The sequence below is a fragment of the Rhinolophus sinicus genome, linkage group LG16 (genome assembly GCF_036562045.2).
Source record: "Rhinolophus sinicus isolate RSC01 linkage group LG16, ASM3656204v1, whole genome shotgun sequence".
In the NCBI taxonomy this organism is placed as follows: Eukaryota; Metazoa; Chordata; class Mammalia; order Chiroptera; family Rhinolophidae; genus Rhinolophus; species Rhinolophus sinicus.
In genome coordinates, this window is record NC_133765.1 from 19,418,484 (window position 1) to 19,433,400 (window position 14,917).

The 14,917-nt window shown below is 44.3% G+C and overlaps 2 protein-coding genes and 1 long non-coding RNA gene across 8 annotated transcripts in view; 2 read left to right on the top strand and 1 right to left on the bottom strand.

Moving 5' to 3' along the window:
* SFI1 (SFI1 centrin binding protein) overlaps window positions 1–1,200 on the bottom strand; it is a 72,004-nt gene extending 70,804 nt beyond the window's left edge. The window contains exon 1 of one of the 3 annotated variants that reach the window (XM_074321172.1): window positions 917–1,200. The gene's annotated coding sequence lies outside the window, so the exon portion shown is untranslated. Of the gene's footprint in view, window positions 1–800 lie in introns of all 3 variants that reach the window. The other 2 variants (XM_074321170.1, XM_074321169.1) reach the window with 2 other exon arrangements.
* Window positions 1,201–1,287: 87 nt separating this feature from the next.
* On the top strand, window positions 1,288–5,335 carry LOC141569147 (uncharacterized). The gene is made up of 4 exons (XR_012492569.1): window positions 1,288–1,479; window positions 3,095–3,142; window positions 3,512–3,625; window positions 4,931–5,335. It is a non-coding gene; the product is annotated as an uncharacterized LOC141569147 (long non-coding RNA).
* A 1,091-nt stretch (window positions 5,336–6,426) lies between these two features.
* The window catches only part of EIF4ENIF1 (eukaryotic translation initiation factor 4E nuclear import factor 1), a 42,866-nt gene continuing 34,375 nt past the window's right edge, over window positions 6,427–14,917 (top strand). Inside the window, exons 1-2 of one of the 4 annotated variants that reach the window (XM_019754240.2) lie at window positions 6,427–6,586; window positions 7,529–7,651. In XM_019754240.2, coding sequence (XP_019609799.2) covers window positions 7,556–7,651 — 96 coding nt within the window. In that variant the 5' untranslated portion in view covers window positions 6,427–6,586; window positions 7,529–7,555. Of the gene's footprint in view, window positions 6,587–6,718; window positions 7,029–7,090; window positions 7,115–7,528; window positions 7,652–14,917 lie in introns of those variants that run through there. The other 3 variants (XM_019754244.2, XM_019754241.2, XM_074321173.1) reach the window with 3 other exon arrangements.

Consider the following 14,917-nt stretch of genomic DNA (forward strand, 5'->3'; position numbering starts at 1 on the left):
CACCTCCAAGCCTCATACTTTCATGGCACTTAGGAGGGTACCACGCAACCTAAAAACGTAGAGATTATATTCAAAATAACACTTATGAAGTGGTTACTCTGTGCCACATATAGTACTAAGCATTTTTCATTAATACTTACTTAATACAACCCCCCCAAAAGGTGGTAGCCATTTCATTTCACAGACGAAGTGCCCAAGGTCACACCAGCTAAACGGCAGAGCTGGGACTGGTACTCCGGTTCCTAACACCACTCATTCAACAAATACTTACTGTACATCTACAAAGGTTAAAAAGAAATCTGAACGGCCTACAAGCATATAAAAACGAAATACTAATCTACTACTTGGCGGGCGGCTTCACGGTGTTTTGCCCAGTTGGCCCCTCTGGGCTCAGATGGGGCCCCTGAGGTCTGTATACTCTGAGTGTATACAGGGGTGTCCAAACTTTTTTCAACATTTTTCACCAAGGTCCATATGCAGTAAAATAACACAAACAGCCAGGCCACTCGAGGTGAAGTACATATTGTCTCACCTGGTGTATTCAAGTAAACTAAATATATTTTTGGAATTTGCTGCAAGCCAATAAAAAATGGATTGGGCGCCAGCAGTTTTGACACGCCCGCTAGTGACTAGACCCTCTCGGAGTTACACAGCAGGGATCCAGAAACTCCCGATTCGCATTCAGGCACCCTAATGGGCCTTGCCTGGACCCGGGCACCCACAACTGCCTGCAGCGCTCTGGACGCTCAAGAGGATGCTGCGCCCCCAGACCCGGGCAACAAGACGCTGACGAGAAGCACCTGGCAAAAACCACGCGAGCGCAGCGCTGGGCAGAGGGCAGGCCCCGGACGCCGTCCTGCGCGCTCCTTTCAGTCTCCTCCACTCCCCACCTAGCCCCGTGGGTAGGCAGCATCACCTGCACTTCTAGAAGAGGAGGAAGCGGAGGCTCCCACAACAGAGCCACCCAGCCCAGCTCGGAGGCACATACGCTCGCCGCTGGGCTCCTGGCCGGAGAGGCCGAGGCATTCAGAGGCTGGGGACGATTGGACCGGGCCTCAGACCTAAGGCAGTCAAGCCCTCCGGACTAGAGCCTCCGGGAAGTCTCAACCAGTGCGGGCGGACACCGGGTGGACACCCACCGGCCTCCTGAGGCCCGCGCAGCCCACGTCCGCTCTGCGTTTCCCGCGCCTCAGCACGCAGGTCTTGCGCCAGCCCCGCCCCCGTCTCCACGGCGACGCGGCGTGCGTGAGACGCCCCGCCAGGGACCCGAGTTCGCGCAGCCTCAGTCCAACAGGTGACACGCCTGCTCCTGGCAGCGTTTGAAAGCCAGCTGTGCGAGTTAGCCAGGAGGGGCGTGGATAAACGCACCTGTGGGGCTCCTTGGGCCGCCAGCTTCTCTCTGAGCTCAGCTTCCTACTGCTGCTCTTGGACAAGAGTGGGAGTTGCTTCGAAGCGGATCCCGGAGTTATGCTTTGCAAGGCAAGCACTAGGGATGAGGTTGCTGTCTGGAGGCCAGCGCTTAGAGTTCTTCCCTCACGTCTAGATTCCCACGTGAGCCTCTCCGGGTTCTCCATGATTCCCGGGTAGGGCGAGCCCACCAGTACGGAGTAGGGCGCGCGCATGCGTGGAACCGGAGCTCGTCAGTCTGGACTAGGGGGTGAGATCGCGTCGTTCCGCGGCCCCCGAATTAAAATTATCCTAGGCTGGTATCGTCTCTTAACCCTTCCTTTAAAATTATAATTAATAAGCACTAGTTGTTAATGAACAGTTGTTAAATTTTAAAATTTGGGTCCATTCTGATCATTTTTTAAAATGGGGTGGGGGAGCACAGGTGAGGCATTTTTTAATACTTTTCTACTGTGCTTTGTAAAACATCGTTTGAAAGCACGTGAGACGTCTGGTGGAGACAGCAAAGGGTAGCATCTTGTATATAAATCCTTGAAAGATTTTACGTTAAAAACATGAGAAAAATAACTTGTTGGTTGTCTCAGGAATGGAATCACAGGTTAATTTGTATTTTCGCTCTATTTTCTACGTATGTTAATTTTTGTAATTTAAAAAAAGTGTTTAAAAAGGAGGAGTTCCACTTTAGTGGGACACTGGGGCCAATCTTTTAGGGAAAACTCTTATCTAAAGATATGCGACCAAGTAGCTTTAAAAAATTTAATGAGTTTCAAAGTCCTAATTAACACTGTAATATTTATTGTAAAATTAGTCTTTCTTATAAGTACTTTATATAAATTATGACATATCCAAGACAATAAATCAATAAGCATGCTTTCTAGATGATTTGCTGGTGCTTTCTTTGTCACATGCATTTACCATCATAATTTAGGAAGGGATGAAAGCCCTTTGCAATTGAGTTATGAAAATAGTCCTGTTGAGAAAGATTGGAACATAATAGTATAGAATAGCTAGGGCAGCAGCACTTACATAGTGTCAGGCTGTTTTAAGTACTTCTCATATATAAAATCAAAGATGTAGAGTGCCAGAAGGGGTCTAGGCTCTGCATATAATTTGTTGTGTGATCTTCCAGTAAGTCCCTTAGTAATTTTCTGATAGTCCTTATTCTGAGTACATGATAGCACAACTGTGAAACTGTTCATATCCTATTTTCTTGGAACTAAGAATTACCCTTGGAGCAAAACAAACAAACAAAACTGAGTAGGAAAAAGCCCATTTAGAGAGGTACAGGACAGTTGATTTGTAATTTCAACTTTCTGAGAAGTGGCTGCTCTCAAATTTTCTAGGTTTTTAATATTTTCATTTGCTTCTTTACTGTTCTTGGACTGCTAATTTCTCCAACTGACTGAATATTTGAGTCCCCGTAGGCCAAACTTTGAACCAAAAATTTGAACCTAAACCAAGATCTTACAAATATTTAGTAAGCAACTAGAATAAATCATTTCTCTTACTCTCTCAAGGGGTTTCCCATACTGGTATTTGAAAATTGTTAGTTGCAAAAAGGGGCACTTAGAATTCCAAATTATTCCTGCTAAGGAGAATAAGATTCAAAAGCTACAATGAAACAAGTGTTTGCAAGGATCTAGCTTTTGCATGGCTTCTTTTAGTATATTATTATCTTTATTCCTAGGTAATAATTGTCTTCTCCTTTCACGAGGACAAATTGAGACTCTGAAAGGTAAGTTGAGAACAAAGTTCTACGCGACATTAAAAGAAGAGCCTGGTGCTAGAATACAGCCTAACTAGGATAGACCAGAGGGCCCAGGAAATTAGCTCCATGCCAGGCCAATATCAGGATAGTCAATTGCCTTGAACAGATTTCACTTGTGGCTTGTGGTAATTTTAAAGTATGCTCACAAATTCTTTTAACACTCCTCCCATATAAAGGTGTAGTCTAAGGCCCCTCCTCTTAAATATAGGCCAGACTTAGTGACTCCTATGTAAAGAATAGAATGCGGCATGTGGCAGAACAGAGGGACCTTGAGGCTAGGTTAGAAAGTGCAACAACTGACTGACTCTCTTGTTCTCTCTGGACACTTGCCTTCAGAATCCAGCCACCATGTTGTGAGGAAGATCAGGCCACACAGAGAGGCCCTGTGTAAGTGTTCCAGCCAACAGCTCCAGTGTTCCCAGCTGACAGCCACCATCAACCACCAAACATGTAAGTGAACCATTAGATGATCCTAACCCTCAGCCTTCCACTGCTCTAGATGATGCTGAATGGAGCAGAGACCAGCTGTCCCAGTTAGAACCAATCCAGTTGCAGATTTGGGTGCAAAATAAATGTTGAGTTAAGCCACTGAGTTTTGGGGTGATTTTATACACAGCAATAGATAACCAGAACAGTGTTTTTAATACGTTATGTCTAACGCCCACTACAAGCTTAGAAAGTAGATACTGCTGTCCCTTTTTGACACGAGTAAACAGGTCCAGAAAAGTGCAATGACTGGCTCAGGTTTCACACCAAGTGGCAGAGATCAGGATTTAAGAGCTCCAAAGAATAGGCATCTCCACTACTCCAAGGGGACTAGACCATTTCTTCAGCATTAGGAAGAACCTGGATTCCGAAAGCAATTTGGTTTTAATAATAACAACCACCACCATTGTTTGCTCACCTACAACATGTCTCTGTATAGGCTTAAAAAAAACATCCAGCAGCTTTACGGAGATTGTATAAGGATTTTTTCTTTTTTTTTTTTAAATATACCATTAAGGCTTTGACATTATTTTTTTTTTAGATTTTTGTTTTATTATTATTATTGGGGAAGGGGAACAGGACGTTATTGGGGAACAGTGTGTATTTCCAGGACTTTTTTCCAAGTCATGTTGTCCTTTCAGTCTTAGTTGTGGAGGGCGCAGCTCAGCTTCAGGTCCAGTTGCCATTGCTAGTTGCAGGGGGCGCAGCTCACCATCCCTTGCGGGACTCGAGGAATCGAACTGGCAACCTTGTAGTTGACAGCCTTCGCTCCAACCAACCGAGCCATCCGGGAGGCACCTCAGCTCAAGGTGCCGTGTTCAATCTTAGTTGTAGGGGGCAGAGCCCACCATCCCTTGTGGGAGGAATTGAACTGGCAACCTTGTGGTTGAGAGCCCACTGGCCCACATGAGAATCGAACCGGCAGTCTTTGGAGTTAGGAGCACGGAGCTCCAACTGCCTGAGCCACTGGGCTGGCCCTGTATAAGGCTTTTTACCCACCTTTTCCCATTTAATCTTGACAATAGCCCTCTGAGTGGGTTATCATCTTCCTAATTTTACTGATGAGAAAATCAGGGCTAAAAATAAAGGGCCTAATTCTCTACGGCCTATAGGGTTGAGCTGGGATGCAAACTCCTTCAATTTGCAAATGTTTCCCTCTACCTCTTGCCTGCAGAGAACAGATCATTTGTAAGAAACACTTTTTATTCAGTATTATAGAGGAAAAGGAAAACATTTTCATAATTCTTTTCTCTGTTGTCAAAACTCCAGGAAGGACTAAGTGATAACTCACTGTCCAATCAGGATTTCACAAGTGAAGAAAGTGAAGCTAAAGAAAGTGAAGCATCAAAGAAATGCAGACTTCGGGAGCCAGCCCGGTGGCTCAGGCGGATAGAGCTCCATGCTCCTAACTCCGAAAGCTGCCGGTTCGATTCCCACATGGGCCAGTGGGCTCGACTCCCGCAAGGGATGGTGGGCTGTGCCCCCTGCAACTAGAAACAGCGACTGGATCTGGAGCTGAGCTGCACCCTCCACAACTAAGACTGAAAGGACAACAACTTGAAGCTGAACAGCACCCTCCACAACTAAAATTGAAAGGACAACAACTTGTCTTGGAAAAAAGGCCTGGAAGTACACACTGTTCCCCAATAAAACTCCTATTCCCCTTCCCCAATAAAATCTTTTAAAAAAAAAAAAAAAAAGAAATGTAGACTTCGATACCCAGCAAGAAAAGTTATGATTCCCTCCACACCTATGTATCATTTTACACAAGCCCTGGGCGGTCCCACTGGGCAAAAGTGCTGGTGATAATCCTGCAGAACAGGCTCACAGGTGATCTCGGTCAAACCTTTCCTGACGGCTCCCCCCTCCCACCCCTCCGCACAGCAGTTACTCTCATTGCTCACAGAGTAGGGAATTAACATTTGCGTTTCTGTGTCCCCGTCAGCCAGAGTCCCGGCACTGGGTACTAAGTGCTTGACGTTCGCCATCTCATTTTCACCCACACACTTGCACTTTCCCTTCCCATGCATTCTTATAGTTATGGGCGGGAAAGAACATTTCAATACAGTTGTCGCCCTTAGCTCAATCAAAAGCAATCGTGGCAAGTTTGCCTACTAAGGCATCAACGCGTGATCTCGTTTATTCCTCACAGACTTATACAGAGAGGCCATTTTAGAAAGGATAAGAGCTAAACTCAGAGATGTCACCAAAATTACACCACCAGTAAAAGAGAGCTGAGGTTCGAGCCCACACCCGGAAGGCTCAAAAGCCCCCAGGTTCGCCTAACTCATTCGCACTGGTGAGCCCCAGGGTTCGCCGCCAGCTCCAACTGTGCAAACGCAGCGGTCCACACGCTCCCAAGTCGGGCCAAGCCGCGGCCCACGGCCCACTTGTCAGCTGCCACCTCTTTACCAAAAGGAAAGCCTGGCGCGGGCCCCGAGCACAGCCCATCCCGTTCCGCCCCGCCCCGAAGCGCGCGTGGGAACGCGGCATCCTTCCCGGGGCTGCCCACGACGACCGCCTGCGCGCACCAGGGACGGCTTCCGCCGCCCTGGACCCGGCCTCCTCGCCTCCGCCGCCGCCGCCTCCCAGCCACCGCCTTCCCGCTACCAAGCGCACGCAGGGGCCAGCGCCCGGGAAGCGCGTCGCGATGTTTCTCTTTTCCGTCCGGCATTGCCGCGGCCACCTCACATCCGGGCGAAGGCGGTGCTGGGGCCCGGGTGCGTGGAGGGAGTTATTAAGGAGGAGGGGGCCGGGGAGGAGGGGCGGAGGGTTGGGCCGCGGTTACGGCGGCTGAAGAGAGACAGCCGGAGCGGTTGGGGGGGCGAGTGTGAAGGCCTCGCGGAGTAGCCCTCGGACCGGCGCGGACGGTGGGGAGGGGAGCGACGGCCGAGGCGAAAGACCGCCAAGCGGCGGAGGCACCGAGTAAGGGGCTGGCGGCGGCGGCGGGGTCTGGGACGCCGCGCGCCAGGGCCCGCAGGGAGAGAAGGGGCGCGGACGCGCTGCTCCCGGGGTCGCGTGCCTGAGCGCGAGCGCCGGGGCGCGCGCGGGGGGCGGGCAGGGACGCCAGGCCAGCGGGGTGGCGGGCGGGGAGCGGGCTGGCGGGGCCCGAGCCGCCGGAGCGGACGGCGGCGGGCCTGCGCCGGCTCCTGCTCTGAGCGCCCGGGCCGGGGGATTCGGCCTCCCGCTCCCTCCGGCCCGCCTCCCCTCGTGAGTAGCATCCCCGCCCTTCCTCGGAAGGAAGGCGCTGGGTAGGGGCCTGCGCGAGAGGCCGGGGGTTGGGGTCGCGGCCCGGGAAAGCTGAGTTTCGGAGCTGAAGCCGGCGTTCGCTCCTTCCTTGCTACGGGCGCCCCTGACATGGCCACAGGTGCGGCCGGCTGGGCGAGGGGCGCTCGGGCTCCGTCCCCAGTCCCTGGCCCCTGGATAACAAGGGGCAGCTGGCGCCGTCCATTGGCAAGTGACAGGCACTGTATTACAGCCCGACTTAACCGGATCCCCAGCCTCAACGAGTCTCCTATCTGCCCCCACTCCGGGAAACTTCCCCACTCCTCCCTGAACGGTCCCTATGGGTGGCAACGACTAATCTTGGTATCTTTTTGTAGTAAAGATGCTTAAAGGCTCTCTACCCTAATTTGGGCACCTTCCACTTCTTTCTTTACGTTTTTGATGCTTAGAGCACTTTATTTACTAGAAGAGATAACTACCAGTGGTTTTATTTCCATTTGGGTTCTGGTTTATAGCGTAATTGTGAGGGTTTGTTTTTTTTAAAGGTAGTCATTTTAAGAGATAGTTTCAGTTTCTTAAACAGTTAAGACTTCTGAAAAATTACTATTCTCTGTGACAGTTTTGTGCTGATTTATCTTCCAGGTGCAAAGAATTGTAGACCAAGGAGCCATGGATAGGAGAAGTGTGGGTGAAACAGAAAATGGAGATGCTTTCCTTGATTTGAAGAAGCAGCAGGCCTCGAAATCCCCCCATCGCTATACAAAAGTAAGCTTTGTTACTACTGAAATAGTGTTTCTTTATAAAGGTGGGGAGGTTAGTAACATTGTGTAGGTATTTCATTAGTATTATCTAAAGTGTAGTCTCATTCTGACTTACTAAATGGACTAAATGTTAACTAGATTTAGTAAAGCATGGCTTTGAACGTTTTTTCTAAGTGGGAATACCGAGTTTAAACTAGAATTTGTTTAGAATTTGCTTCTAAGTCGTTTTCAGGTGAAGGGAATATCTGCTCAGATCCCATATGAATTTGTGGACCAGTATATGTTGGCACACAAATTCTGTAATAGTTGTGTGTCTGGTATGTTGTTGACTTACATGCTATAGAGTAAGGATTCCAGCTCTGAGATGGCTCACGAAACCAGTGTCCTCTGTATTGATGTTTCCTTAAGAGGTGGACACCCCAAAGGAATACTTTTTGGTGCATTCTAGGTGCTTGGCTAGGGTAACCAGATTTTTTAATTCTGTTTTTTACTTCCAGTTATAAATTAGATGTGGATTCACAAAAGTAAGACTTCAGTTGTATTTCCCCTAGCTAAAAACTTGTGATTTAGAACTGCTCGTCTAGATACCTGCTTTTTCCAGGGGGTTGCAAATCACCTCAAGGTCATGTGTTTATTGAAGCTATGGTTTCAGTATCTTGTTGACTGTTGAATGTTTCTGAAGAGGTTGGCAGGACTCAGTTGTGAATTCGTTCTGGTTCCCTGAAATGTATTGGGCTGGAATACATAAAATGTGCTTGGGACAGTTGACAGGAAGGATTATGTCCTAGGTGGGCCCATATCTGTATTTTTTTAGTATGGACCCAATCAAGGACTCTGGTGTGGTTATTGTCCCTAGCTTCCCAGGATACTGATGGGTTAATATTATAAAGTCGGGCTTTGTCTGTGTACTGGTACCACTACTCTCACCTACTTGATAAAGTTACTCTTACCTACTCGATAAAGTATCAAATGATGTCAGTAATACTCATTTTCAGCATTAAAAGAAAAACTCTAGAAGAAAAAGTGTTTTCAGGTGTAAAAGAGTTCTTGGTTAATTGCTGTCTTAACACAATCTGTTTTGGGATAACAGTGAGTTGATAGAAAGCACTTTAGTACTTCATTCATATTTGGTCTTCCCAAGTGTAGTTCCCCTCAAACCTGAGAGTGCTTGAGTATTTCACTACTTAAATTCATCAACTGAAATGTTGACAGGTGAATTCTGAATGGAGAAAAGCTTATTAAATGAAGGAAAACTGATTTGAACTGCTTTTGTGATTTCAACTCGGCCAGCACCTTTTGAATAAGAGTTCTGACTGGTACTCTCTTTGTAGAGTCCTGGCAGAGAGGCTTTTGAATCACTTTCACACACTGATCTGAGGGTGGCATGTATATATCATACTTAATGTATATCCATCTTTATGCTTAAGTTATTTTTAGAAAGATATTATTGGTCTCTGTTAGGGTAGAACTTATGTATGTCTACAATAAAGATTAAGAATCTCAGTATTGCCCATTTTTGACAATCAAGCCTCAGAATTCTGCCGTATTTAGATAAATGTGCTTAAAATGGTTAAGAAAGGCATTTTTTAAGTTAATGACAGCAGAGCTTAGATTTAATGGTCTTCTGTAACAAATTTAGTTGGAAATAGGTTTACTTTCCGCCCCATTCAACAGAATTTAGTTAATGGCTGGTTTAAGATTGTGTTCAAACAATGTTAGGGTAGTGCTTTCGTGTATATGTTTCTCCACTTTAGTAATTTTATGTGAGACCCTTTCAACTTTTTCTTATCTTCATCAGAGATCTTTGTTCACTAGTTCTCGAGGTGTAATACCTGCTTTTCTATTAGTGATACTATCTTCTGTTTGAAGTACACAATAGAAATGCTTTGGATGATCCCATTCAGATCTATGTTTTTTTCTTCAAGTGAACAAACTGATGTTAGATCACAAAATATACATACTTTGTGCTGTTCCTCCTTAGCTCCTGTATCTTCCCACTGACCCCTTAGTAAATGTTGTCACCTGCCAGTTGGACAGGAAATAACAGCAGAGGACACTCAAAACATTCAACTTGATCTTGACCAGAGTTAATCATGCACATTAAATCTAAAGAGTAGATGTTGGATTATCTGAGCTTAATTTCATGTGTGTTCTTCATTAGAGGTGACTTGTTATGAATTGGCACCATTTTAGTCATCATTGTCTGTAGGGATCTTTAAAAGGGGCCACCCTAATTTGTGGCTGATAGTTCATCAGTGGTACAGCCATATTTATGTCTTTGCTTTAACACCATTAAGAAGATAGACAAGCAACTGAAGTGGACTGATTTGAGTAATCCTCTTAGCCTTCTCGTAGAGAATCAGTTGGAAGACTTGAAGTCAAGTCTCTGAGAAAAGAGTAACTTATTTAAATCCTAGGTTGAAATCAGCAGTCAGATGGTCGGTTTTTCCTACACAGAGGTTTCATTTGACAGCTTCATAGGTTTCTTTCATAAACTGAGTTGAGAAGTAACCTCTAACAGGCATCATTTCTGTGACACATTTAGCTACAAACTTCTTAAGCTAGTATAAAAATAAAGATACCTGTTTATATTGGGGAAGGCCAAATTCTGGTATGAAAAATCATTATAAAATCTTAATGTTTCAGCTGTCCAGAAAATCTAGCTCACTGGAAGTTCTTAGAGGGCAACACCATAGATACTGTCTTCTGACTGCACTTCCCTACGTGTTCCAATTCCAAGTCATCTTGAAAAGTTAAGATTCAGGGCCTTGCCATCATGAGTATCTTTTCCTACTCACTCGTGGTGGGAACTTCTACATAAGGAATCGATCATTTCACAATTGGAACCTTTAACATAGAAATTTATAGGCAGGGCCTTTGATTTAGGAACGGGTGCTATGAGAGGAGGCCACCTTAGGGGAAGCCTGCCCAGTGACGTGGCAGTGGGCTTAGGGTTCCCAGTTGTCTCACTGGAGAGGGACACAACACTGAGGGACAGAGTTGCTGGGAGAGATTGTGCACCTTTCTTTGTCCTCTCAAGAGAAGCAGAGGAGAGGAGGCGAAGGGGCTGTTGAATCCTGCCTAGTTTAGGATTTCCCACTTTACCTCTTACTTAACCTGTGTGGCCTTCAGCCATATACTTAGCTTCTCTGAATCTCATTCTTTTCCTCTGTAAAATCCAGGTGGAATAGTATCGACCTCATGAGTTTTGTGGGGAATAAATGAGAAAATATATGTCTAGTGCTTAGAAAAGTGTCTGCCACACAATAAGTATTGAAAACTGCTTAAGGCCTAATAAGGGTGTATAAGGTTAGGGGGAGATACTAAAAGTTACCTCCTTTAGATACCAATTTTAGATCAAGTTGCTTATTTTCTAAATGTCATGGTGACCATCTCCATTTTAATATGAAATCGGAAAGCTCTATTAAAGATGTCATGCCAGCAACCCTTAAAAGGATTTTCTTGTTTTCTTCTAGTATTTTTCTACCTGCTCACTTAACATTTTATATTGCTTTGTTATCAGTTGTATAAACACATTTAAAAGTCAAGGTTTATTTTTATAAACCTTGGCATTGGCCAGATTAACAGGAAAAAACACTTTCCTTTTTTTTTTGTTTCCAATTCCCTTCTTAGTTTCAAATAAATCCTGTCCGTAGAAGAAGGTATTTGCATCAAGTCAGCCACCATTAGATGCTTGGGTGAATCCAGGTGCTAAATCCTGCTTATCAGTTCTGCAGGATCCAGTTTAAATCCTGACTTGCCTGAACTGTTCTAAATGGTGCCCCCTTTAGCAACAAACCTCACAAATGGGAGGATGGTGGAATGTATCCGCTGAGTCCCCTATGTTGTTTGTTCACCATTGCGTTGGCTGTCATCTATGGATACTATTATCCCATTGTGATTCTATTTTTAAAAGCTTTCTAATCCTGTCAGAAAAGTCATGTAAGTCGCTAGAATGAAATATCAAGTTAGTCAGCAACTATCTTGAGAGTCTGATGGGCTAAGCCCAGTGCTAGAGGGTGTGTGGAGGGTAGGGACTGGCAGAGGAGGTCAAAGGCAGACCCAACCCAAACGCTGCCCCAGGGAGAGTGGCCTTCTTTAGGAGGAGCCAGGCACAGGTGCGACACTGGCTCACTTCTAGAGTGTTTGACCATTGGCAATGAAATAAAACTTGGGGTTTTTACAAAATATCTAGGTTAATACCATGTTTCCCCAAAAATAAGACCTAACCAGAAAATAAGCCCTACCATGATTTTTCAGGATGACATCCCCTAAACATAAGCCCTAATGTGTCTTTTGGAGCAAAAATTAATATAAGATCCAGTCTTTCTGGGAAACACGGTGATAAAAAATTGAGCTTTCTACTGTTTCATCTCTTATAAGTGACTTGTATGCAATTCTTCTATAAGGTCAGAATGTCATTAGAATGCGTAGCTGCTTCTGCATGGGATTTCTGCAGGAAAAAACTGGATGAAGATTTTAACCACTGTTGTTTTGGGCTTATACTCAGTGTTCATTTGCTCTCTGATGTTGACCACTGCAAGTGGGTGTCCATACTAATGATTCCCAAATATGTAGATTGTTCTCGGTAGCTTGACATTTTCTTTAAGGGAGGCTGATAAAACTAAGAAAATGTATTTATACTTCCTTGGGTGTGTGGCTCTTAGGCAATTAGCAGCTTGTTCTTGCCTGGTCAGGTTTAAATATCCTGTGAAAAAGTAAGGTCTCAGATGTTAACTCTTGTCTAGATGATAATTTTAGCGGCGAATTTGTCCGTAATCAGTAAGTTCCTGTAGGTTCTTAGGATTCTACGAAAGGGTAATTGTACATTCCCTCCTGAAGTACTCATAGGGAGGGAGCACTCCCAATTCATATTGGGCACTTTACAAGTGTTTTTCCTTTAGCTAAAGTTGAAGGTTTTCTTTGAAAATATCCCAAAGGGTTTCTTTCCAGGAATAATTGCTGTTAAGGGCACTTGATGAGATGGTATGTTTAAGAACACTTCTCTTGAAAGTCAGGAGAGCCTTGGGGCCAGGGACAAGAGTGATCTGTCTGCTAGACTCTAAGCCTGACACACAGGAAATGTTCTGTGCACAGGTATGAAAAGAACAAACTTCGTATTGACTTAGCTCTTGGTCTCTCTCCTCCCTAAAGTGGGGGATCCTCTCAAGCTGGGATACCATATTATGCAACTTAAGACTTTGCTGGGAGTTAACAGATTTAGCTCTCTCAACCCTATGAAGAGGCTTTCTCTCATTTTCCCCTAAATGTCCAGGTGGCCATTGAGTCACATGTTGAGAAACGTAATCGGGATCGGTTTAAAGCACTACTTCCTAACCTCTTTGGGGTCTGTTGGAGATCTTTTGAAGGTATGAACAATCACTGCAGAAATTGCACAAATGCATACTTTTGTATATGGTTTCCTTGAGGCAATGAAACTGGTTTAAGAAGCCCTGCTCTCAAGAACAGTAAGTGTAGTTTTACTGGGATGTTTCAAGTTATTCCCAGCAGCCTTCACAGTCCAAGAATTATTTTCCCAGTTCTCAGCGTATTGTTGAGGAAAGTGGCTCTCCCTCCTCTCTAGACAGGTGGGCTGTGTTTTAGCCATTGCACTTAGCAGTATATCCTACCACAAATCATGCTGCTGGCATCATAATGCCAGTGTGCGATTGGCTCATTGCTCTGCCTTGTGTCCCCACAGGCCTGTCAGGTTTGTATAGTCAGTCACTTGAGCACTTACTCACATCTAGTATATGCCAAGCATATAAAGTCACTGAAGAAAACTGGAATTCTATGGAAGGGAAAGTTAAAACATTTTTACCAACCTGAGCAACTCTTGTATCTGAGAATGGTTGGCATTTATATCAGCCTGCAATTAGAGCAATAAGTCTGTAAGAACTGAAGTTAAACAAAACATTAACCTCTGATGACTGAACCTCTTAGGTTAATTTACTTAAAAATATTTTTTGACATATAATTTACATAAAATTCACCCCGTTAAAGTTGATCATTCAGTGGTTTTTAATAAAGTCACAAAGTTACACGACCATCACTACTATCTTAATTCCAGAACATTTTCATCACCCCAAACAGAAACTCTGACCCATTATCACTCACTCCCCACTAGACCCTTCCCATAGCCATTGAGTCTACTTTTTGACTCTGGATTTACTTGTTCTGAACATTACATATAAATAGAATCATATGTGGCCTTTTGTGTCTGGCTTCTTTCACTTAACATAATGTTTTCAAGGTTCATGTTGTAGCATGTATCAGTATGTTACTCCTTTTTATTGCCAAGTGATACTCCATTGTACGGGTTTTCCACATTTTGGCTATTGTATTTTTGTTTGTTTTTTTAAAGATTTTATTAGGGAAGGGGTATAGGACTTGATTGGGGAACAGTGTGTACTTTCAGAATTTTTTCCAAGTCAAGTTGTTGTCCTTTCAGTCGTAGTTGTGGAGGGTGCAGCTCAGCTCCAGGTCTAGTTGCCGTTGTTAGTTGCAGGGGGCGCAGCCCACCATCCCTTGCAGGAGTCGAACTGGCAACCTTGTGGTTGAGAGCCCACTGGCTCATGTGGGAATCAAACTGGCAGCCTTGGGAGTTAGGAGCACGGAGCTCCAACCGCCTGAGCCACTGGGCCGGCCCACATTTTGGCTATTGTGAACAATGCTGCTATGAGCAGTCTTGTACAAGTTTTTGTGTGGACATAATTTTTCAGTTCTCTTTTGTATATACCTACCGTGTTTCCCCAAAAATAAGACCTAGCCAGACCATCAGCTCCAATGCGTCTTTTGGAGCAAAAATTAATATAAGGCCCGGTCTTATTTTACTATGTAATATAGTAATATATGTAATATATATTTAATATATTAATATATTTATATATAATACACTTATATATTATATATAAATGTATTTACTATGTAATATATTACTATGTAATAATATATTATTTTACATAAAGTAGTATAAGACCAAGTATAATATATTAATATAAGACCCGGTCTTATTTTACTACTATATGTAAAATAAGACCGGGTCTTATATTAATATTATATTACATTATGTTATACTCGGTCTTATAGTAAAAGACCAGATCTTATATTAATTTTTGCTCCAAAAGACTCATTAGAGCTGATGGTCTGGCTAGGTCTTATTTTGGGGGAAACACGGTAGGAGTGGAATTGTTAGGTCATATGATAACTGTTTAACTTTTTTCTTTTTTTTTTTTTAAAGATTTTATTGGGGAAGGGGAACAGGACTTTA